At 42.5% G+C, this 25,214-nt stretch overlaps 1 protein-coding gene across 5 annotated transcripts in view; it reads left to right on the top strand.

Moving 5' to 3' along the window:
* si:ch211-200p22.4 (phosphatidylinositol-binding clathrin assembly protein) overlaps positions 1–25,214 on the top strand; it is a 110,487-nt gene that overhangs the window by 73,991 nt on the left and 11,282 nt on the right. For 3 of the 5 annotated variants that reach the window (XM_012922535.3, XM_012922532.3, XM_012922533.3), the window contains 8 exons: positions 1,284–1,420; positions 4,241–4,341; positions 6,406–6,516; positions 14,904–15,047; positions 15,393–15,423; positions 15,685–15,817; positions 18,876–18,899; positions 24,741–24,797. In XM_012922535.3, coding sequence (XP_012777989.1) covers positions 1,284–1,420; positions 4,241–4,341; positions 6,406–6,516; positions 14,904–15,047; positions 15,393–15,423; positions 15,685–15,817; positions 18,876–18,899; positions 24,741–24,797 — 738 coding nt within the window. The remainder of the gene's footprint in view (positions 1–1,283; positions 1,421–4,240; positions 4,342–6,405; positions 6,517–14,903; positions 15,048–15,392; positions 15,424–15,684; positions 15,818–18,875; positions 18,900–24,740; positions 24,798–25,214) is intronic. The other 2 variants (XM_012922536.3, XM_012922534.3) reach the window with 2 other exon arrangements.

Below are 25,214 nucleotides of genomic sequence, written 5' to 3'. Positions count from 1 at the left end.
TAAAGGGCTATTCTATTCATTCTATTTATTGCTTTCTTTTAACTGGGAGCACTTTGGTCAGAGCTGTTGTTTCCTTTCTTTTTCCTTTTTCTTTTTTCTTTAAACACGCACTATCAATAAAGTATATGGACATATGTGCATCGATCCCTGTGGAGAAATGAGTTCATTGCCACAGCGAATCAGGGGAAGGACACGAGTGTGAGACGAGAAACAGGCAATAACAACAGCGAGAATGACAAAAGCGAGCGATGTGGTCGCTGAAAACAGCACTCGAAGCTTCAGCGTCTTCTGTGACTCGCATGGAGAAACCGATATTAGTTATTTTTATTATCATGTGTTTTAAATTTTAACACAGATGACTGAGAACAGAGTTGCTTGACAGTTGGACGTCTTCCGTCGAGCTGATCCTGATGCAAAATCTTTATATTAATGCAAGAGTTAAGAGTCTCTAGAGCTGCAGGAACACCTTCAGAGTGCTTTGATGATGATTTGATGAATAAATTATTTAAAACTACATTATCCAGATGTGTTTCATAACCTGACGGCAGGCTTTTTTACTCCTGTTTCAGCTAAATGTAAAGGCGTGCGCAGCTCAGGCTTCACATGCGTTTGAATTCATCTTCCCGAATCAGCGGAAAAGGCACAAAATTCTAAACCTGTTATTGTTTTCTCCAGTTTGGTTGGACTCTGCTGATGTCGGTGTTTCTGTCACCAGAGAGATCCGCATTCAGCGTTTCAGCAGCACCTGAGTCTCGGGGTCAAGCGCTGCTGGACTTTTTAGCATCGCAACAAAAAAGAATTTGCTGGAAACAATTAGTTTTAAAGTACTTTACACTAATAGCCTGTCATTGTATTGTTGTGTGCGCTGAATCAAAAACAACACGGCAGCCTTGGCAGGCGAAACTGCACAATAATCTGAGGCTGGGAATTCATTTGGCCTGGCTTTTAAAGCCAAGAAGTGACTCTGTAGATCCCCAAAGCGTACTTTCTCCTGTGTATTTTCTCTTGCTCATCCTTGCGTCACGTCATTCATTTGTGAGATTAGATGCCTGAATCAAAAACAGCAACACAAAGCTATATAACTGCGGAGGTTTAGGGTGGTGCTTTCCTCTGTGGAAATGTGTATTTTTCTTCATGTGCACACAGTGTGTCACTTCCCCCGGATCGGAGCTTGTTGGAAAAGAGCCTCTTGTTTATTTCTGTGGGAAATAGCTGTTTAAGTGTTGCCTTCCTGGTCACATTGTGCTGTTTTTCACACTCCCGGCTGTGTGTTCTCCTTCCAGGACCAGCGCCTGAAGGAGATCACCATGCAGACTCCACCCTCTGCCTCCCCCAGCAGCCAGTCGATAGGCAGCGCCAACAACAACAACCACGTCACGCAGACCCCGGAGTTTTTCAGCTCCACGCTGTCCACCAACAGGTGAGCACGCTGCACAGCCAAACACCTCCCTCACACAGTCATACTCATCACACTGAAAAGGAGCCATTAGCTTAAATATGCAGCGCTTTGTAAAGATGTTCAGTAACGAGCACAGGTGTGCACGTTACTGAACAGGTTGGTGAGGAATTTGCATTTTACCACCGTCCTGTGTGCAGCAGAGATCTGACTTCATGCTGCAAGCAGCAGGTTTTGAGACAAGAGCAGCACATAGAGTTCTTAAATGAAACCCACTTAGTAATATGGTAACTGATACAGCACCACTGACCAGCTACAGTGTAGCTCTAACACCAATGCACTGTGTTAGACGTAGACAGGAGTTACTTTGTAACTCATCTAAAACCTTACGCTACAGCCTGACGTTCACCCGGAGAAATGTAACTCCACGTTACATCAGCACAGTCTGCAACACTTGTGATTGGTCCGTTCAGTTACATTGTTTCCTCCTGTGTTAGTAGGCAGCTACTTTTCAGTACAGCTGGGTATCGTCACTGATTTCTAGAATCGATTCGATTCAATTCGATTTGAATCTGGGAAATTTTGCCTCAGACAGTCAGAAATATTATAATTCAGATCAGTACATTTACATATTTTTGCATCTATAAAAAGGAAGCTGACACTCACAAGACTTTATCAAAGGTGTGAGCATCACAGCAGAGGCCTTTGTGTCAAAGTAACTGAAGATAAAACAGAAAAACATGAAGGTGATTTTCCTGGCCTGGGTTTTATAAAAATATTCTGCAGTTCATCAAAAACAAAAGAAAACTATTAATCAACATATGAACATTACCTCTGAAGTTACAGCAGTTTTATTAGAGACACGGCTAACGTTTTGCATTTTGCATCATTTTAAAAAGTTTACATTTGTTCAGTATTGAACGGCAGAAATTAGGTTTTCTTTTCGGAAGTAAGTAAAAGGGAAAAAAAGAGCGGCCGACAGCCTGTAAACAACGTAGACTTGTGCGTAACAAGCAAGCGAATAATGCAGAAAACAGATTTTTAGACGGGAAACTGTTCTTGAAGTACAGAGAGAGAGAGAGAGAGAGAGAGCTGTGCATGAAGTGTACGATGTTTATGTGAAGCGTAGTTTGAGTCTTCTTTTGCTGCTGGTTCAGTCAGTATTGTTTGGAGAGAGATCAAACTAACAGCTCTAGAATCAGCGCAAAAAGGGCGTAAACACAAAGCTTGGACCCGCCGAAACATCAGAATCAGCGAGCTGTCGGCTTTCAGCCCCGACCGTGTCCGTGCCGTCGGGTGAGAAAGGCGACATCTCACTGATTCTGATCCGTCGGCGGGTCCGCGCTTTGTGTTTACGTCTTTGTGCAGAATCCGTGTACCTGCTCTCATTTACTGTTTTAGCTGTTTGGTGGTTGTCGAAACTGAGAATCTGGCATTTCGGGCAAAATAAATTTATATTAAAAAATCGATTCAGGATTTTAATGAATCGATATCACGTTATCCAAGCCAGAATCGATATTAATCGATAAATCTATTATCAAAACCCACCCCTACTTTTCAGACTGTCATCTGGATGTGATGCACAAGCAACAAATGAGTTAGTGATTTGTTTTCTGTCAAGTCCATGAAACATATTGGCTTTGATTTGAGGGTGATCATGTGACTGACGTGATTTTTATCCTGGCATCCTAGGTGAAAATCAGTGGGAGCACTGTTGAGTTCCTGCCTCTTACATACAGTCTTGTCATTGAAACCCAGTTTGCACTGGCGTGACACATTACTAAATCTGTTCTTTAGTTTGTATGAGTGCAGAGCCCGTATAGGAAGTCTGCAGACAGACGATAACCACTGTTAAAGAGGAGCTGATAGAAAACTTAAAAAGATGCATTTGAATGATGGTGATGCTGTGAAGATCTAATGTTGTGATCTAACCTTACATTACGCTGTCACTCGTGAACTTTGTGCAGTATGAGGAGAATCGGTCAGGACATCGTCCTTGTTACGTTCTTACTACAGGAGATAGTCCACTGCAGACAAGTTCTCACTACTGGAAACACTTAAGGAAGCTGCCAGGAGGCAGGACACATGACAGACTTAATTAGCTAAACTGTTCTCACATGCCTGAAATTCAACATCACGCAGACTTTGCTCTGGAGACATGATGACATTTACATTCTTACTCACAGCTCCGGTGGGTGAAATATTTGGGCTGCAGTGGGTTTTAGGTGCTGGTGCCCAGCCATTTGAACTCAACAGGAGGTGCTTTATATTATAATACAGATTTTCAGATGAAGTTTCAAGATGTTAATGAACTTTTTAAAGACAGTAACAAACCTCCTCTTGTTGTGCAACAGAGATTAAAAATATATATTTGTTTTCTGTCAGCGTGCATTTTTAAAAAGAATTCTTATCTAACACAACACATCCTTCTCGTATCTCATCTCCGGCTGTAGCGGAGGTAAAGTAAGACTATTTATTCTTGATAATCAGAACAGAATTTAGGCCCAGTGTGCACGCTCTGAATTTACTGCTCCTAACTGCTTTATTGCTCTCTGGAAGTTTTTACAGCCCTTCAGAGCGGGAGGATTAATCTTTATCTGTGACAAACGAACATTTTTAGTGGTGGCTTTAGCTATTTATGCTCAATTGATTAAATATTAATGCTGCGTCTCCATCTGTCTTTCCGTATCTCTCTGTTCTCTCGCTGACTTACTCGACTCCTGTTCCCCTTTTTTCTCCCCCTCCTCCCTCTCGACTCATCCTCATTTCTTTCACCCTCTTTTTCTTTTCTTTTTTTTCTGCTCGCCTCTTCTGTGGCTTGCCTCTCTGCTTTTCTCTCCTCAGTGTGCCCAATCTGAACAGTGACCTGTTTGATCTTCAGCCGGCCTTCATCCCTGCTGTGCAGAGCACTCCTTCCATCTCCAACGCCAATAGTGCCTGGGGAGGTACGTTACCTGCATACATACACGTTTTCATTTATTTTTATATATATTTATATATATAAAAATAAATGCACCAGCAGGGACGCAGACATGCGTATAATCAGACTTACACAAGTTAATTTATTTCTGTAATATCCCCTCTGGCTGCCACTCGAGCACCTGTGTCCATCCATCTATCTGACCATTCGTCATGGAAACCATCCATCCACCACCATCATCGTCTCCACCGTCATCGTGTTTTCTTCAGGGGCTAATGTAGCGTGACCCAGTCGGCGTCTTGTGTTGCGTTCCAATCTCTGCTGCTCAGTACAGAAGTGAGACTCACACAGCGTCTCCTTGTTGTTTGTTTGAGGCTGAAAAGCTGAGAACAGACTGCACCCCAACAAATTTGTGTGGAGGGGAAAAAAAAGAAGAAGGTCGACATTTCAGCGGGTGCAATCGGCCGCTTCGGATCAAAATGTAGCGCAAAGATGCGTCTGTAAGCTGGGCTAGTGCGGCGTATTTAAGGCTTTATGATAAAGGATTATGCAGAGTTTGGCCACGTTACAGTCAGAGCGACTTCCTCACTTCAGATATGAGCCTTTCACATTATCAGGGACTCTGACCCAGAAGCTCAGATAAATGTCCCCCGTACTTTTCTCAGAAATACCACAAACCTTACTTGCTTCAGGAAATGTCAGAGGATGTAAGATTACGAGATACTGATCGGGTTTTCAGTCGGGCAATAGACGGAGGATGTATTTTAAAAGAGTACTTTAATATTTGGGGGAAATATGCTTCCCGTTGTGCTGGGGAAAACTTTACAGAGAATGTGTGGCTAGCTGAGACCACGAGTTGTAACGTTCCCATTAAAGGGATGCACTGACTTGTCCCACTTTTTCAGCTGGAATGATCCTTTTTAGGGATTTTTCTCACTCACACTTTTACCACCGTACCAAAAAAGAAATGGTATTCACTTCATTTATTACCATTTTGGTTCATTCAAGCTCAGTTTGAGTCTTTCATGATTGCACTAGTGTTTTTTCTCTGCTCTGTTTTACTGTGAGTACACCACCTCACACAAGAGACGGGTGAAGTGAAGATGATAGCAATCAGGTAGAAGACGGCTCCTTCTCCCTGCTGTAGATGCACTAAAAGCTTCCCAGTAAGTGTAAAACCAAACATAATGAGAAAGAGAAAGAGAGTGCTTTTGTTGGAGCTTTTCAGTGGGTGTCAACATATTTTTTTGGTAAAGTGAAAAGCCAAACAAACAACAACAAAAACGGACTTAAAAGCTGGTGCACTGCTGCAGAAACATGGTATCAAAGGACAGCACAACGTGTAATATAGCTGAATAGATTGGCCCCAATGCTGAGCTTTCTGAGCCAGCACCAAACCAGTGTCTCATACAGTATAGATGTCAGCTCGGAGCATCTCTGGGAAATTAATGAGCTTATATCCAAAATGGCAGAGTCTTCCTTTACATACACGCAAAGTTTTAGTCAGGGAAACTTGTGCCGTGACAGAATTGCCAATTACAGGTGCACAAATAGCAGCATGCTAGTTGTTAAGACGTCACTTTTTCTGAATGTTGTAAGAGCAACATTTTACATGCAGATAATTGCATATCTGTGCTTTATGGTGACGTTTTTGGGGCGTATTCTTGTTTTGTGGATCCCACAAAGACGCCCGTTCCCCCTAGGCTTCGAGCTCCTAATCCCAGTCGGGGATGCGGAAAGACAAAAAGGTGCGTCAGTGGATTTCCTCGTGCACTGGCTTAACTCTCCCGTGAAAGGCTGACGTCCCCGACAGCCTGCGCAGAATCCCGAGTCATCGAGCAACAACAATAGCAGTACACTGGGGACTGTAGCGTCCATGCTCCTAATCTAATGGGATTAGTTAAGCAGGAGGTGCTGGAATCCTTACTTAAAGCAAAGCTGTGACTTTGGGCCTGTCTGATGGATGGATGTATGTACAGCTGTTTCCTTTGTAAAAGTGTGCCCGATAAAGCGTCTCCAGCTGCTATCTCGCGCAGCCTAAATAGCACAAACGGTGCTTTAATCAGTCATATTTAATTGCATTCCTCAGGACTGGACAGCCAACCTCTGCAGCAGAGCGGCCCCGCCATGACCGTAGATTTCGATGCTGTGTTTGGGAATAAGGCCACACCCAGTAACAACGGCCCGCAGCCTGCAGCCGGTAAAGCCTCCTCTGCCTGACTGTCCGGGCAGAGCCAGACTGAACTAAACCTTTTCCATCTTTTTATTATATAACTTTTGGCTTTGCTGGGAACAAAAGCTTAACACTTTACTAACCTTCTGACTTGTTTCTTGCGACTGAGTGGGTGTGTGCAGCTTGCTCGCTCTGTCACATAGACCTTTTGTAACACTTCAAACCCGAAGATGACTTCAGAAACAAATGCTTCCAGTATTTTTTATTGTTTAAAGGTGCATTGTTATAACTGGTACATATTATATCCAGGATCTGAGCGTGACCTAGACAGTGTGTAGGTAGCAGAACAGCAAAAGTCACAGCCATAGCTAGTTGATGATCTTTCAAAATAAAATGCATATACATCTAGCACCTTTTAAGACTGTTAATGTGTGTCCATGAGGCTGATTTTAAAAGCAGTGGTTGCAGACCACGGCACAAACGTATGCAATGAACTTGCAGACTCTGAAATGGTTGCTCGAAAGCAGGGACCAAGTCTGTGACCACTCACAGTCAGCTGCTGTCCTCAAAGAGACTTTGTTGGATCAAGATGTAGACAAAGCTGCATTGAGATGGAATTAGTCTGCAGTTAAACTCAGTTGGTTAAGTTAGTATTTACATGGAATCTGTTTGTGATAAAATGGCAAAGATCGCTGATTTACTTTGATACACCGACGTTCACATTACCTGCTTGCACTCAGAGTCCAGGCAGAACCTCATACATCTAAAACTCCTCCACAGATAGTTGCTGCAGGGCAGCAATGTAGCTGCAACCTGACATGGGTACATGGGTAACATTGCTTCTAAATCAGAATATAACCAGAATACAACCGGTTAAGCCAAGTCATTTATTTCAGAGAGATGGGTTACACTCATCAGACCGACTCATATTGATTGCAGTGTTCTGACAGTCTGTTCATAAATTAGACGGTAATTATTTGCAGACCTTTCCAAATCCACGTGAGAGTGACTGGAGCTGGTGTGAGTTTGGAGACAAGATGCCGTCCACCAGTTTATCGTCGTCTGACCCCAGAGAGGGTGGTACACACTAAATTAGTTGGTCACCACAATCGGGCAACCCCATAGATGTTTTTCTAGTCAGAGGTTGTCATCCTGTTTTTCCTCCAGTGTGATTGAGGCATTACTGGGTTTCTTTAATGTGCAATCTTTTTTAAATTTGAGCATTTAAACAGATCTTACCAAGCTGGAAGAAAACTGCTAAATACCCTAGTTAACTTCTGTTATCATTGTTAGTAGTGAGATGATTCTGACAGAGTGAACAGAGCTGAATCTATGAATACACTGTAAAGAATATTGTTGAATAGAGGAGTCATGATGTGTAGGAGGCCATCCTTCAGCCTCCTCGCCTGCTGCTGCTGTTGTGTCCTCCCTGTTATGGTAACAGCTTTGGACTGACTCTGACTGGCTCTTAAGTGTTGCAGGTCTGAGCCTTTTGGCTCTGAGCCCTCTTATTAGCTTACTTTCCTTTAACCTCTCAGCAACTGACACAATCAATTCCAGCGCTTCTCAACCCTTTAGAGTCCCGAGGCACTCCTGCAAAGCATATAATTTTAAGGCACACCGAGTTATCGACCACTCCAGAGAAGGTACAGCAGATAAGAGCGACTACCTGCAGAGGTCATCTAAAGACTATTTTCATCATAAAGGGAGAGGGAAGTTCAGAAAGAAGTGCAGGTTTAACTGCAGCAGCACGGAGGAAGTGTGCTGTGACTTCATTGGGTTTGTTTTAAATTAATTAAAGGGGTTTTTTTGGGTGCTTTTATTTCACACTTGAGGAAATTTACTGAAAGGTGTTTCATGGTGCCAGCCATTTTCACTGTGCTGGCATCCATCAATCAGCCTCACCGGGATTTATCGTCCAGCTGTTTCGGAGCAGCATTCGCTCCACGCGCAGTTCACACTCGTTGTCGGGACGACTTGATCATAGCACATTTGTCACACAGATCGCTCGTTGTAACCTCGAGGAAAGAATATCCTGAAGTCACCTGGGTGAAATGTTGTCACGTTATCATTGTTATCCGGAGGATTAGCTGTATTTGCACAGCTGTAGCGCTGCCTCGTCAGACACTCTTAAAGCCGTTTCACTCCAAAGGACCTGAGTTGTGACTTTGCTCGGGAGCTGCTCGCTCTAATCTCGTCTAACCCTGTCAGTCTCCTCTGCTCAGATTTAACAGTTGGAGGCGTGCAGCTTGTTCCTGGCTCTGGACGGAGCGACTCTTTCTATTAATAGGGCCTGTGTCGAGGCTGCCACTACAACTACCAATACACCATCTGGGTCACTGGCAGCATCGCATGTAAAATCCCCCTGTGTGTATGTGTGTGCTCATGCATTATCTGTGTATTTCTATGCGTGCTCACATGTGTTTGTGAGTCTGTGCTCACACGTCTTCTGTCATTTTACTCCATCCCATCTGTCTGCTTCTGCTCGTCTGTTATTTGTTGTTGTGGTTCACACCATCCCCACCTTCCTACTCCTCCCTGTATTTCCTCTCCCTCCCTCTCCCTGTCTTTGCCTCATCGTCTCCCCATCACACTTCACAAGGCAAAAATCACCCAGGCAACTCCTTTCCATCTGCTCTCCTCCTCCTCCTCTTCCTGTCTGTTTTTCCTCCCTTCTTAATTAATTAATAATTGATACTTTGCCTGAATTTTGGCCACTCTTAAGCTGTATTTGACCTCTAGTGATCTTTTCAAGATTTGAGTTTTCTGAAGGACAACAAGCAATTTCTGCTGGTTATTCTAATGAAGGTGCTCTGCCTGCTACTGCTGTGTCTGTGTGTCCGTGTTATTTAAAGCAGACTTGTAATGCATGCTTACTGCTGTGCTTCACAGTTGAAAATAATCCTTATAGTATCTTACAATGGCCTTGGTGCAGCCCCTCAGTGCATTCTCTGTATATGGGAAGCTCTCCCTTAGAAGTTGGGAGGCAGTGGGAGAGAGCTGTCAGGGATGTTAGCCTCTGACTGATATCATAAAGAAAAAAACCCAGTTTGAACTGACCTCGTTATTCTAAACTCTGTTTAACATTAGCAGCCACATATATGTGAGAAGAAATAAAGGTATAGTTCTGCCCTAATTCTGCTGCGTTCCTCTGTTTATGATCTTATCTGGTTTTGTCAGTGCAGCTTTCTGTTATTAACAAGCTCATAAAGACTTGCACAGGTCGTCAGTGAAGAAGTCACACTCTTAGAAAGGCCTGACGTTTGTTAGTCGCTTTGTGTAAACTCGTGATGATAATCTTCCTTCTCAGGCGGGACAAGTCTGAATTGAGTTTTGTCACATTAGCGTGGAAGCTGCGGCAGAACCAGATGAAACACTTGGACGGAGATTAAATGCACATCTTGTACTTCCTAAGAGGACTGTGTATCTTCAGTTATTACCTGCATAAAGGATGGGTTAATAGGGTTATGTTGGAAACACAGAATAGAGTGGTCTGATATTATTGAGTTTCCTGATCGTAAAACTGATTTATGATCATTTAGTCATCAGGATTCAGATGTTTTAAAATGGGGATGTGTTAGCTTTAGCTGCAGTCTGTTGGCATGATATAACATACTATATGTATCAAGTTAATAAGAGGGACTTTTTGCAGGAAGAAGTCGCTGTTACTTTGTGACCTGATTCAGGGCTTTTCACCAGGGAGAACAGTGTGGTGTGTGGCAGCAGGGTTTGTTAATGTTGATGTACTGGGTGAGAAAAGTAATCCTTACTGTGTGTTTACATACACACTGAAATATAGATGAATATATCAAATATGATGTTAAACTTGGTGTTTTTGACCAAACGTAATGCATTTATAGGTGCTGTAGATTAAATTTAGGTGAAATCATTGTGTAATTGTTTCACATTTCAAATGTACAGAGCTTTGTGCTGGTGCTTGGACAAGGATGCTGTGCCATCCAGTGTCCAGGCCTTTGTGTTTGGGCCTTGGCTCCATTAAACAGCACATTAGTTTTTATCTGTTATGAGGAGCAAAAGCGAAACTTTATTAAAAAACGAAAATCACTTGATTTGATAATAAAAGGGACAAAAGTATTCCCTAACCCGCTGGCTGCTGCTTGTTTCTGGGTGAAATTGGTCACAAAGAAGGTGCTGCAGTAGAAACTTCCTCATGACTTCTTTTGATCACCAGCAAATTACAGTCATTTTCATGGAAGATGCCGACTTGCGTGCTGACTTTTGTGTTGTGCTTTTGAAAACGTACCACCCGCTCTGCAGGCAGCGAGTGAGGGTTTGAGGACTCGTGGAACATTTTCCAAGTTTGGTGGGTGGTCAGCGAGTGTTTGCGGGCAAGTCGGTGTCTATCAGGTGTCACATAACCCTATGACAACCCACTGGATACCAAACAAATCACAGCAAGGTTTTTGGCGTAGCACCCTTTTATGTGGTATCACTGCCAGCAACCACTCATCAACCAGTTGGTGGAATACGTACTTTTCCCTGGCTAGTGGGCTGCCCACTGGTCTCCTGACCCTTTTTTTTTCTTTTTCTTTTTTTTTTTTTACCCCTAGCAACCTGTGGTTACCAGGAGGTTCCTGAGCAGTCTAGACTGAAGCCTATCAGCCATTTACTTGGTTCTTAAGCTTTTAGACTCCGTGGGCCTGATCCAGTCCAGCACCACCCAGAATCAACTTCAACCTCAGATCAGAATTACCTTTTATAACAGAAGATTTTCCCAAATCTGGGATAAATACGGTTTGGAAGACTGGTTTGCTTAGAAGAAAGACAAAGAACAGCAGGTTTCACTCAATTGTTGCTGTTGTTTTGGTCTCACATACAGCTATACACAGCCTATATTATTGTAACTGAACTGTAAAACTGTCCCTGTTATCGACTAAACAATCGCCACCCGAGTCCGATGGACCCCAATCCTCAACAGAAACCTGAGATGCTGGAAAGGGCTGATTAGGAGTCCGCTCCTGGGAATGAAGCGACAGCTACTTAAAGCCACTCTTGCAGGGTTATGAGGGAACAAGAGAGTTTCTGTTAGCATCAGTCAGTTCGATGGAGCTGGTAGGACTCATAGCAACAAAAAAGTCATCAGTCTGTAGATAAGAAACAAGCTAGAACCTTCACTGTCTCGAAACCATTGAAGCCTCTTCCTCCGTATCTGCCTGTCACACAGCAGCTCCTAAAGCTCTTTTTTGTAAAGATCCCCCATCATATGTTAATACCACCCTTGGGGACATTTAGGTATGATGAAGCCAGCGATGGTGGGTACTTCATTTCTGAAAGAAACGCAACGTTTTTACAACTTCTTTTCAGATCTCTGAGCAGTCAGCGCTGGTGTTTTGAATCCTCGATATGGATTTACTTTCTTCTTTCCCTTTGATCTTAAACTCTATTGACTGTCAAATCCATCGCTGAAACACCTAACACAGATATCATTATCTCCTCAGTTCAATACGACACACACCGCTTACTTATCTCCCTCCATCCCTGCTTTCTTCTTCTTTTTGCTGCCCTGCAGTGTTGTGTGATCTACTGAGGAAGCTTGTTCCGTTCATCTGTCGCTTCTTGGTTCAGTTTAATTCAGTGGTGCTTTACTGATGTGACGATTTCAGAAATAAAGAAATATAAACTCACCTGTGTTGACAAAGCGTTTTATCACAGGAGGGAAATCAGTGTTTAAAACTAGGTTCATTTCTCGATCTCCCTTCTGTCTCAATTCCCGTTCTTCTCTCTACTTCCAGTCTTCTTTCTGTCTCGGTATATTTTCCATCCTCTCCCTTTTTCTCTCTCATCTGCTAAGCTAGCAGGAAGAGTGCTTTCTGAATCTCTTGTGTCAGCACCACTGTCAGACCCACACACCGCTTCCTAACTAAATATTATTCCTCCGTTTTTTTCCCCTCTCCACCATCAGTTGCCTTACTTTCATCCTTTCTCCTTAGCAGCAGAGCAATCATTTGTTCTCATTCTTGTTTTAATTTTTGTTGCTGTTCTCCTGCCTTCATCTCTCCATCTTTCAATGAAAGATATTTTTTTAATAGTTTTAGCCATGCTGACCTTTTCCTCCTCTGAATATGCACCATCACATCTCCAGGTTCCCACCATCAGACCTGTGCTAAGCCATTAGCTGAATGAGTGCTGACATGAGAAGCTGTTAACGCAGCCACTTAGACGCAAACACTTCCACACCAGTGCAGGAAATTACCCTGTCATTTCCACCTATCAGAGACAAACTCAGTTAACTTTCCCACACAGAAGCACACACGCATGTTCCAAACTAATCACTGTTCACAGTCAGAGTGTGTACATGACGACTACAAACAGATAAATCAATCATCTGGAACAACTGCTGCAAGCTACCGAGTCAGGGATTAAAGGCTCGCTACTGAAGCTGCTACATGGCAAAGAAAAAAAGAGCGGTTTAGGTCGAGGATATCTGATTTAAACTATCTGCTTTTTTCCCCCCGTGTGGGTAAATGCTAAAAATAGGTCGGAAAGAATTCAATTAACAGAGAGGCTAGCAGTGAGATTGAGGTTCATATTAAGGAGGCCCAACTCAGCAATATTCTCAGATCAAAACTGTCCAGCTCGGCTTCATTAAAGTGGTCGAGCCATAAGTTGATGTATTTAAAGAGTAGGAAAAATTAGGTTGAAAGCAAGAGCCTGCTCTCATTAGAGTCAGGATTAAATGTCTTCTCACTGATACAGAAACTTTATAACGTTTGTTCCCAAACTTTCTTGTCTTGTCCTCCAGCGTGAACTTCACTCATTAACTTTTAGATGTTATTTTTCTTTTTTCAGCCTTACCATTGATAGTCCCCCGTCTCCTTTAGTAAGTTGGTAAATTCTGCCTGTCGAACTTTTTGTTGTTGCGTTGGAGCATAATACAGCTCACAGTGAGAACAGCTGCAGATTTCAATGGAAATGCAGTCATTTTTTGATATAGGTGGACAAGTTTAAGCAGACGTCTGCTATTAAAGAAGCTAGTTTGTCTGTTCGGGTTAGGTAAACATGGTATTCTTGGCAACCCAAAGTAAAACAATGCTCAGAGGAACTGCAAAAAAGGAACTACATCTCAGACTCTGCTGACCTCAGTTAACAAGTTCATGACAGCATGATCAGAAAAAGACTGAAGAAGTATTGCTTGTTTGGAACGGAGGCCAAACTGTGATTTTTCTCTCTAAAAATCACAGTTTGTAAATCAGAAACCACAAGACTTCTGGAATGTCCTTTGAACTGATGAGACCAAAGTGGAGATGTTTTGCTGCGCAGCACCATGTCTGAAAAATCCCAACAGCATATCAGCACAAGCACCTCATACCAACTGTCGGGCACGATAGAGGAGGGGTGATGAGAGGGGCTTTTTGCAGCCACATGACATGAGCACCTTGTAGTCACTGAGTCGACCATGGACTCCTCTGTATGCCAAAGTGTTCTAGAGTCAAATGTGAGGCCACCTGTCTGGCAGACATTCTGCAAACTGAATCAACGCTGTAAAGAAGAGCGGACTAAAAGTCCTCCACACTGATGTGAGAGACTCAAAGCCACACAGAAAATGATTACTTCATGTTATTGCTGATAAAGGCAGTTCTACAAGCTGCTGAATCACAGGGTATATTCAGTCCTGGGAAAACTTTCTTTTTCACATCTGTAACTGCAATCTAATTAGCATTTAGGACAAGTAAGCTACCATGAACGACTTAGTTTGATTACAAAAAGGCTCTCTGTGTATCACCAGTAAGCGTGTTCAGTAAACAAAGGGCTCTTTGCCAACATTGCTAGACTGTTTACATCAAATGTATTCTTTCCCACATCCAGTGAACAGTGGGATAGAGGGGTTAACAGCGTGTAGGGCGTAGTAGCATCCAGGACACTTAAGCTAACATTAAACGTGTGTGGTAGCGTGGTTCCAGAAAGACTTAAGGATTTGTAGCTACAATGAAGGATAACTTTAACATCTCCAGAGGTAGCTGTCGGTGAGAAATACTACACCATATTCTTGATACAGTAACCCTACGAAATGCAATTTGGCTAGTAAAATGTTGATTACTACTGTAGCTGAGCTGTGCAGCTCACATTACAGCAGGCAAACAGAGTGATATATATGTAGCCTTTTGCTCCTTGTCTCTTTATTGACTTGGCATATGGAGAAATCCAAAGCTTGACAGGCCTTCTGTGCCTAGTTACAGTTTTCTAATCTGTAATTGAACAGTTGCTGTTGAGGGAAAAGGTTCATCAGCGGTCAAGTCTGCCACTCGGTTAAATTAAATATGAAGTGCTTGATCTTGCTTTTTGCTCAGTCTTTCTGCCTGCCTGTATGCCGTTATTAGCAGCCATTCCTATTAAAAATGCAGTTTTTCTGCACACCCATCTCACTCGCTTGTTTACCTTGATTTCTTCTTCAGGTTTTGATGCTCTCGGAGACCTGTTAAAGCCTACAGTTCCCACACACACCGCACCTCCTCCACCTCCCCCTCAAGTGGCCATCCATCATGGAGGAAAGCTGCTAGCCAACGACCTCGACTCGTCTCTGGCCAACCTCGTGGGCAGTGAGTGTTGAGATTCATGTGAATAGACCAGCAAAGACGAGAGAAAAACTGGGTTACATAACGTGGCACATGCAATGCCTGGCCTTGAATACGTGCCTGCAATGTACTCTCAGACTCTTAAGGACATATTAAAGTTTACTGTTGCTTGTACATAGAAGTGAGCCTGCATATTCCTCTTTAACTTCATGTGTTTGGTTGGAATTTGTTATTTCTTTGTGGAAACTTGAACCTCTTTTCATGAGGGGAAAAAAACAGCATCTGAGGCTGAAATTCCTTCCTGCCTCCCTTTTCATTGTACTCTCTTAACTGCGATCACTCACTTTCTGTGTTTCCAACTCTCCACAGATCTGCAGTTTGGTGGGACCCCAGCCAAAAAGTAAGTTTTGCTGAGTCGTGATGGTGCCTTTCCTGAATTGTGCCTGTAGTCTCTGCAAAAGCAAATATACGATTTTAAGCTGTTCTTGGTCAGGAAACTGTCAGCACAAATCTCAGAAAGCAAATTTATTATGAACTGCTTAATATGCACACACATCTGTGGCCTATTGAATTAGACTTTAAAGATTTGAAAAACGTAAATAGCAAATTATGTGATAACTAAACCTGAGATTAAACAGCTGAATCCATTTGACTTCCACAGGCCAGATATGCAGTGGAACCAACCGGGAGAGAAGAAGCTGACGGGCGGCCAGAACTGGCAAAATAAGACCATGTCGACCACACAGTGGAGCCCAGCACCCATGGCCCCACAGCCCATGCCTGTACCACATGTGGTAAGGAGACCAACACATGCACAAATACCCAGCTGCTATAAAGAATTGTGCAACCTCAACATTTTGCCCAAAGGCGTCCATCGAGGTGTCTGTAAGTCCTGGAAGTCTTGGATAATTTTGGTTTATCACAAAAACAAATCTTATCTTCTCATTTGGCATTTTTGGCATCATTCCTGTTTAGTGCTTTACTTTAGATTAACCAAGTTAACTAGCTCAGATTTTGAGAACAACGTCACAAGATGTCCACAACAGCTACAAACTGGACCCAGTTGGGCAGACTGGAGGGAAACAAAGCTGCAAGTTTGGAAAAGAAAGCAAAAAACAAAATGAAAGTAAAGCTCACTGGTTACTTTGTTAGGTCTTGCTAGTTCTGAGTTACTTTTCCCTTCAGAGTTGCTTAATTCAGTAAAATGTTATCTAAATATCCATGATGTTGATCTTCCGTTCTGCCACGTCTCAAAGGGGCTCTCCTGAGTTGAGATCTGGTGACTGTGGAGTCAAGGAATCAGTTTGAGATGATGATTTGAGACATGGTTTGTTATCCTGCTGGAAGCAGCCATCAGAAGATAGTACACTGTGATCATAAGGGGATGGACGTGGACAGCAACAATACTCACTACGATCAGAGCATCTGCCTGCCTAAGGGGCCCAAAGCGTGCCAACAAAATATCCCCCACAGCGAGTTATTGTCTTTGATAATCTTACAAATCTGTTGCTTTAATATCCGGTCTCATCATGTTTCTTATCCTCAATGACTTTAATTGCTGCCAGCTTTCATAAATGATGCCCCAAGCTACGAAAATGAGACTTGAGTTGTGATAAACCAAAGTTATTGTTAAAGTCACGAAAAAAAATTCATGGGAAAGACCCTTTATTGTTGTTTGATGCACGGCATTTTGGGAAATGCGGTTGGTCGATGAGAAGATGCCACAGTCAAAGCTCTGCTAGCAGTTTTCTTTGCTTAGGTCAGCTCGTTAAAATAATGTAAAAGAAGTATGATTTTTTTATTTTTTTTAACCTCCAACACTAAGTATAATTTCTAAACTGAAAATCATGAAGTGGCTTATTCAGTTAATTCAATTAAATTTTATTTATACACCACCATATCACAACAACTGTCGCCTCAAGGCGCTTTAAGGTTTAAGTTAGACCCTGCAATAATACTAACAGAGAAAAACCCAACAATCACATGACCCCCTATGAGCAAGCACTTTGGCGACAGTGGGAAGGAAAAACTCCCTTTTAACAGGAAGACTTGAGACAAACAGCTGAGACCAGAAACCTAGACAGAAAGTGTTTACTGAGGTAATAAAGCAGTTAGACACAGCGGTAGTTTTCATTTAGATTTCCATAGAACTGAATAACTTCTGGCAACCTGAGTAGTCGCCCCCTGCTGACCAATCTCAGAAATGCTGGTTTAAGCTTAAATTGTCAGACCTCAAAGTTACACCTCCGGAAACCCATTTTACCTCTGCACCACATCCTTCTACATAAATGTAACTACACGTCGGGTCAACGCATACCACAAGACTTGATTGGCGTGGAAGGTTGCTTTGTGGGGGAAAGAGTTGTTTCTGGTTAATTCGTTAAGTTAGGATGTAGATTTCCTGCAAAAGTTAAAATCACGCTTTAGGACACTTTGCATCCACCGTATTGGTGACTTTGACCACCGCCACTGACATCATCGCCAGATGTCACCGTACACTCATGTCTTCAACCCGGCTGTGGCAGCCCAACATCCCATGTTACACAAATCAAACCAGCAGAAACTAATCTATTTCGTTGACCAGTAATTCCCGTCATCGTTTTCAGTTTTTTTCCCCTGACATAAACGAGACGACAGCTAAATAAAATCTAATGCAGGGCGACAAAAACTGATGAAATGTATTGACAACTTCTGAAAACAAGATCCAACCAAAACTTATCCTGCCTTTCTACGTAGCATGAGTCTGGAAGCAAACCAATCAGTAATCTCCTTGTGCAGTAAGATGTTCACATTTGATCTGCGCTGATGAACAGGGTGGGGTCGTACAGCCACAGGGGCTCTTTCCAGATCCAACACATCCACGTCCTCACTGCGAGGGCATGTAGCATCTTCTCATTTCACTCTGTGCCCGAAAGTTCCCAAAATGTCAGTGTAATAATTTGGCCTCCTTTCATGTTTCTGCCAGTGCTGGAGACAAAATCAGTTTAAATATTTAGGTTGGCTTCTCACAAACATACAGCGTGATGCCGAGCTGACTGGAACTTGCAAACACTTTGTAGGACATGCATCTAATCTAAAACTGTGGCACTTCTCACACCGAGCGCTGTGAAAATATCTGTGCATGTCTGTGCGGTGTCTTTGTTGTATCAGCTCGGTACATTTTATAGCTGTGTGTGTGTGTGTGTGTGTGTGTGTGTGTGTGTGTGTGTGTGTGTGTGTGGTTATTTGTGTGCGTTTGCTGATCCTGGCAGCTCCTGATTGTCATCCTGATCTCTTGACTGCAGTTTCTGGCTGACGTGGACAAACTGTCACTAACCCTCCTCTTCCCCTCTTTCTCTCATTTTCTCCTCCTGTTGATCTTTCCCTTTCTTCCTTTCTTCCCTCGCTGTCCGCTTCACCTCTGCTGTCATTCCCTCTAATTTCTCCTTCCTGTCCCGCTCATCCTCCTCGTCCGCTCGTTTTGCACCGTCATCCACTCGTCTTCCTTCCCTCGTTGGCTCGTGTTCTGCTTTATCACGACTCTTGTTATTTTTTGTTTTTTGTTGCGTTGTCATCTTCTCGTCCTGTTTTCTTCGCCCTGCCTTTGACATCTGCACGTTTGCACCGCGACCCCTCATTCTTTTATTATTTTCTGCTTGTTTCCTGTGCTTCTAATCTTTCACTCTCGTTTTTCCTCCTCCTTACTTTCTCCTCATCTTTACCTCACTCTACCGGTTTTGCCACCCTCTTTCATCATCTCCCGCTCATTTTCCCCCACTTTTTCCCATCTCATCACCTTGCCTCCTCTCCCTCCTCCTCCTCTCTTGTCTTTCTCTGTTTTTTGTCCCTTTTCCTCGTTGCGTCCTGATGCAGAATGGAATGTTCTATACTAGTTATGTAAGTACTTATCTCTGTTTAACGAGCTGCTCAGACACGTCCTCTCCCGGGTATCTTTCTCTTCATCTCTTTCCCTGTCACCTCTTCTTTCACTTGCATTCCCCGGAGACGCTTATTTAAAAAAAAATAGAGAAAAAAAGGAAGTTCATTCTGTTCTTGCACCATTATCATAAATAACCTTCTCACCTCTGTGATAAAAAGTAATAGTCTGCGCTGCTTATGTAAGCAAATTGATGTGAGGAAGTTAGAACAAGGCGCTCCTTCTCCCTACTAAAACCTAAGAGCGCCATTCTTCTGGGTGTCTTTTAAAAGATCCACGTCTAATTTATTTGTCAGCCGTTCATCGGGTTATTATCCACATTTTTCTCCCCCCTCAATCAACAAATCCCATGAAACGGAAACAAAACGGCAAACCGAGCCACTCTGAGGCGCTTCAGAAGTCTGTTATCTCTGTGGCTGAAATGGCGACGTTATCTTGGTATGAAAGGAAAAACTTCATGTGCAGCAGAGGTCCGGTCCAGGATGCACAGATCAAAGTATCGCAATGAAGGATTTAACAACAAGTTACTAAATGGTTGCAAACAGCCACAGAGAGTCAGCTCTACCGGGTTTTTTTCTCTAATATAAACAACACTTTTCAGTTATTAACATCGATCTGTGTATCAATTTGGTCTCATTTGTTGCTTTTAATGACCCTCAGGCCTGATTTAGACCTAGAGGTAGAGGTTGTGGCGTAACCTTTTCTTTTCACGTCTTTGCTTTCATGGGTAAACAGACTGCAGTGAACAGGATTTATGAAAAGGTTGTACATTATATAAAGAAATGGCCTGTTTTGCAAGCATACTTTCAGATACTTGCTACCTGCCATTTTCATAAGTGTTGAAGCTTTTTCTGATGATAAATTAATCATACTGCATCAAAATAATTAATAAATGACAGAAAAGTGCCTGTTTTTTCTGCTCTAAAAGTTTTTTTTCATCAGGCAAAATTTAAGAAAATTAAATAAGAAATTTTCCTAAATTCATAAAATGTTGTTTTAATGAGCTTACAGAAGATTCTGTCATTTTAGATATTTTTTTCACAAGTTAGTCCCAGAGTGTTTCTTTCATTTACTACAGCAGTGTTTCTTTGTCATGTAGAGATTTGCTGTTGCATTTAGACGACTTCTTATATCCAGATGTCTCAGGGATTCAGTGTGTAGTTAAATGTTAATAAACTACACTGACAGAAAGAGGAGTTTCTTTGGTTCAGCTTTGAGATCGAAATGGGAGCAGTATGTGTTTGCCATCGCTACTTTACAGGTCGTTTACCTCTTATTGGCTGCTCTTGCAAACAGAAAGCTTAAGGTATATCCCACATCACTGACATAATACAGAGTTAAGAATCAAACACAAAACAAAACTAGAATATACTATAATAGCTCCTCTTAACTCTTGCCCCCCATACAGTCGGCATCTGACAACCTGCTCTGTACCCTTAAAGACTAGCTTTGACACCTCAGTATATCTCAGTTAATACTTGGTTTAATGATCATTAGAGTAGTTGAAAAATAACAAAGAGCCTCTTAGTCGACTTTCAAGGGGTAAAGAGTTTAAACACCCTGCAACAGAGCAGCAAAATCCAGCTGAAATGAGTCCCTGATGCACCAAGAAACATCTTTTTTTTTTTTGTTTTTTTTTTAAGAGATGTGCAGGAAAAAAACGTGTTGAAGTAATTCTCAAACCAGCTAATTCTTAAGGTGTTATATTATTTCAGCCTTTAACTCCCACTGACAAGCCAGCAAGAACAGAAATTGCCTATGGGGATTAATTCAGCAGCACAATAATAGGAAAAGAGGTGATGGGTCCCTGAGCAGAACAAACTAAAACAAACTTTTCACCTCTTACACGGTACGACACAGAAATTCTGCATGGTTCAGTCAGCACGACAGAAACATCAGCTTTAACCAAACAAAGCTCAGAGAGAGAATATTAATAAAACTGCTCATTACTGTCCCCGAGAATGAAAATACACAGTCTGTGACTCCAGCGCAGCTGAGATGACCTCCCATAATCCATGAGACAATAAATAAATCATAGCAGAACTGCATGAGACATCACAGGTAACACGAGTAAGCAGCTCGTCACGCTTCACGCATGATAATCGAAACTCCCACGTCTGAGATTCTCAACAGAAGGGCAAGGTTGTAACTGTCTGTGCTGGTTGGATATTCAAAAACGCCATCAAAAAGCATTTTCCCTTTGCTTTTCTTTTTTTTTTACTGTGACTGAGACTGCAGGCCACTCAAGGTCAGAAGTCTGAGTTTGCATTAGAAAGCACAGAAAGAAGAAAGTTGCTTGTGCCGAGGAGATGGCAGAGGGAGCAGCAGAAGTTCAGCTGTGAAAGCTGAAACTTGGGATGAAAGATGCAGAGAAAAGACAGCTTTCTTTTTTTTTTTTTATTTAATGCGCAGATAGGCAGGGAGACACGCTGGTGAAGGATAGAACAGCAGGCGGGAGATTGAGCATAAAAAGACGGATACAAACTCATGGATGTGTCACACGATGCACCGAGGAGCTGTCGGCGGCGTAAAGATAGATGGACAAAAACACCGGTTGAGAATCTGCAGCGGTGCATCGACACGTCTCACCTTCTCTGCTTTGTCTTGGGTTTCTTTTTGTTTTTCTGTTGTTTTTTAAAGAAGTAGGGAATAAAAATGATGCTCGCCGTCATTTTTGCACAAGCAGCCGTGAAGACAGACAGGAAGCAGAGATGGATGGTTTGCAAATTAATGAGCGATTCGGGTGCAGATGACGGTAAAGTCAATTTCATCTTTAATCAGGGTTCAAATGCTAAAACCACAAACCCACTGAGCAATTGCTGAACGCACAATAAGATGGATAAATTAAAGCGTCTTTTTTTTTATCTGAATTGGCTTCTTTTCGTACAACTTGTAGTTCACTTTGATTAATGCTTTTGAGCAACTGTCACAACTCGCTCTACAAAGGCGAGAACTTACTTGCGATTGATTATCTCCTGAGGGCGGTGCGCAGGTTCACCTTATCTGGCTTTTCTCCTGAGGGCGTCTTAACCAGAGTATACACTGAGCGAGGTCTTTGCGCTTTGTGAGAGATCTTCAAAGTTGGTCATTTTGAGGGTCTTGCCATCGAACGTGGAAAATCACCACAGAGAGGTCTTAAATGTTTTTTGCAAGGATCTTTTACCTCACATCCACATTTAAGTCCTGGCAATGACACTGCAGGGCTGAGACTGCGGTTCTGAAAGTGGCAGCCATCGCTCAGAAAGCTGTTTGACGCTGGAAAAATAACAGACGGACAATTAAAGTAGCAGAAGGCTGGCTAGCTTACTTGTTATCTTCACCAAGGAAATTGTGTTTTTATTTGTTAACATATATAGAAAGATTTAAAATAGTCTCACATTTGACCTTTGACCTCCCCTTCAAGTTCAATAGATTGGCGTGAAAGGTCAAAATGATAATGATGGTATATAGAGCTATTTGTTTCTGACTGCTGTTGTTTGTACCGGCAATATATTGGCATACAGGGAACGATGGGGATTCTAAATACTGTGTTACTTTTGACCTTCGACCTCTTCAAGGTCAAATCAGGTCAAGCTTTTTTAAAATGTCTTGTCTTTAAAACTTTGCGTAAAAAATCTTGCTGCCTTTGTTTGTATTGGCAACATTTAGAAAATGACACTGTTGTAAAAGTCACATTATAGTTTGCATCCAAATATCAGGACAGGTTTGACCTCTGACCTTTTTTTCCTCTTCAAATGTTTTATATCTTTAAATTGCGTGAGCTGCCCGGTTAGTTAGAAATATACTGCAGTATTACCTGTAAACACAAACTGATATTACTGTTAATACTGCGACCCACCTCCAGTACTTTCACAGCCCACCAGGGGGCCTTGGCCCACACTTTGGGAATCCCTGCTCAATCCCCATACACACCATTAAAAGTTAGTGAGCTGACTGCTCTGTAACCATCTGTGCAGAAGCTTCTCACTCGTGGTTCAGGTGGAAAAGGTCAGGTAGGCGTGCTCTTCACTGGGACCACCCATCTTCTTCCTTTTATAAATCACTTTAAATCTTCAGTGTTCAGATGCAGTTTTCTGAGTATTTTAAATGACTTCGGCTCAGTTTTCATAAGTTTTAAAAAGTCAAAAGCTCGCATAGCGCGCACAATCAAATCAGATCGAGTGAGGTGATAAATCATCCTGTGGAGCAGTCACATTAGTTTGACTTAAAATTAAATAGGCACATCAGATGTTCTCATTTCATCAAGATAATGCAAGTAGGGGAAAAACTCAATTTTACCTGGAGCCACTTTTTTTTTTTTTTTTTTTTTTTTTTAAATGATGAGCAAGAATATCTTTAACTTCAGCCAAAGACAGCGCGTGAGGCACATTAGAAATAATAGAAACTGAAAGATATTCCTTCTCTGAGTCAAATCTGAGCTCTCTGATTTTATGCACGGGCTGTTAAACTCAGTGTGTCACACTGACTTGTACTTACTGTTCATTATCTTAATATCTGTCATAAAAGACAAATAAATCAACTCGTGAACACGCCTGACGGTTATGTGTCACATTTTTTTCAGATGTGTCAAATTAATCCAGAGATTCTCCACATCTGTGGGAACTTTTCACGCATGAAACTGTCTGTTTGCAAAGAGCAGCGCGTCACAAAAGAGAAAGTTAGACAGGCCATGAAAGGAGAGGTAGCAAAAACAGACACAAAAAAAATCATGCAAAGCTACGCTGGAGTCCGAGAGTCAACGTGCCTCATTTGAAATAACCACAGCAGGTCCTTTTTATGGTGTCGGTGCATAAATAACAATTAAATGATGATGCTGGGGTGGTTGTGTTTTTGCCAATAACAAAACTAAACCCACAAGTGCACTCACTTAATTCATGTAGCTCATCATTTTACGTAAGCCTGCTATGACTTTCCCATGCAGCTAATTGCTGTGTTTAATGGAAATATTTTACCGGTCTCTCTCAGCAGTTTGATTGAGGCTTTGTAATTGTGTTAAAAATGCCGCGGTTGTCTCATTTACGATGATGGATTAGGTCTGTGAAGGCAGCTGTTTTTAATGGGTTTTTGCAAACAGTGGGGGTGAGCGGGTGCTGACCTGCAGCAGAGCAGGCAGTCACGGCTTGTGATGAGGAGAGTGCAAACGCTATAAGGTGTTCCCAAAACCCAGTGAGGTGCTTCCTGGTTGTGTTTGACAGACATCAAAGTCGTATGGGCTCTGTCAGTAACTCATCTGTTGATATTAATACTCCTCTACTGTTGTGCAAGAGGCACGCCGCCCTGCACCTGCCCATATCATCTTGTAAACTGACTTCCATCCAGGATATTCGCCGACACGATACCGCAATGTACCGCAGACGCTCGCGCCCATAAATTACCAATTTGTCAAGCAGAAGTCGGGCGGCGGCGACGCAGACACACGTGGGTTGTAAACGATGGCTACAAATTGCCCGTCACATCGAATTTGAAGCCTGTTCAGCTGTAGTGGATTTGATTTGCAAAGTGAGCAGGGCAGGGCCAATCACTGTGCTATTGAGCCACCCCTTTTTAAAGCAGTGGTAATGATTGCACTCAGTGGGAATCCACTAAGTACCCCTACTGCATGCTGCGTTATTGTGCTCCTAATGTGCACATACTTGAGCATTAAATGTACTCTCCTTGCACATAAAGTAGGCTTTATTGTGAGGTTTTTATTTTATTTTATTTTTTGAAGGCTTGAAGCCGTATGTGACAAAAGCCATGAAATGTTTGAGTCAGGTGCTTTTGTTCTGATAGTTGACACCTGTTTTCTGTTTTTCTGCCAGGCTCCAGCTCCCATGGCTTTCCCCATGACCACACCGCAAGTGCCTGTGTATGGAATGGTAAGCATGCACATATTAACATATTCCCACACATGCCTGGGGGGGCACTGTCGTAGATTTATATGGAGACTAGAGCTGCAAGTCTGTATTTGTATTATTAATTAAACTGTGTGTTTTCAAATGTAGCATAACTAGCGTGGACACCCAAGTTTGAGAGCAAGGGGACCAATGTTCACATTGGACAGAGAAGACAAGAGGAGTAAATGAGTCCATCTATGTGCGCTGTGAACGACCACCATTGAACCGAGGGGGTGGCCTATGACAGTCTGCCACCTACCATCTAGTTTTGAGATCCCTTCCCAGGTGCCTGAACCCCCACTCACAACTTGGGTTATGTGACCTCAGTGGGTCACATGATAGGATGGGGCAAGGTCTCACAGTGGTTTCACCTGAAACCTCTGCTGATAATGACCCATT

Source organism: Maylandia zebra, linkage group LG3 (assembly GCF_041146795.1).
Source record: "Maylandia zebra isolate NMK-2024a linkage group LG3, Mzebra_GT3a, whole genome shotgun sequence".
Classification (NCBI taxonomy): domain Eukaryota; kingdom Metazoa; phylum Chordata; class Actinopteri; order Cichliformes; family Cichlidae; genus Maylandia; species Maylandia zebra.
Note: the sequence above shows the minus strand (reverse complement) of the source record. Positions and strands in the feature narration are given on the sequence as shown.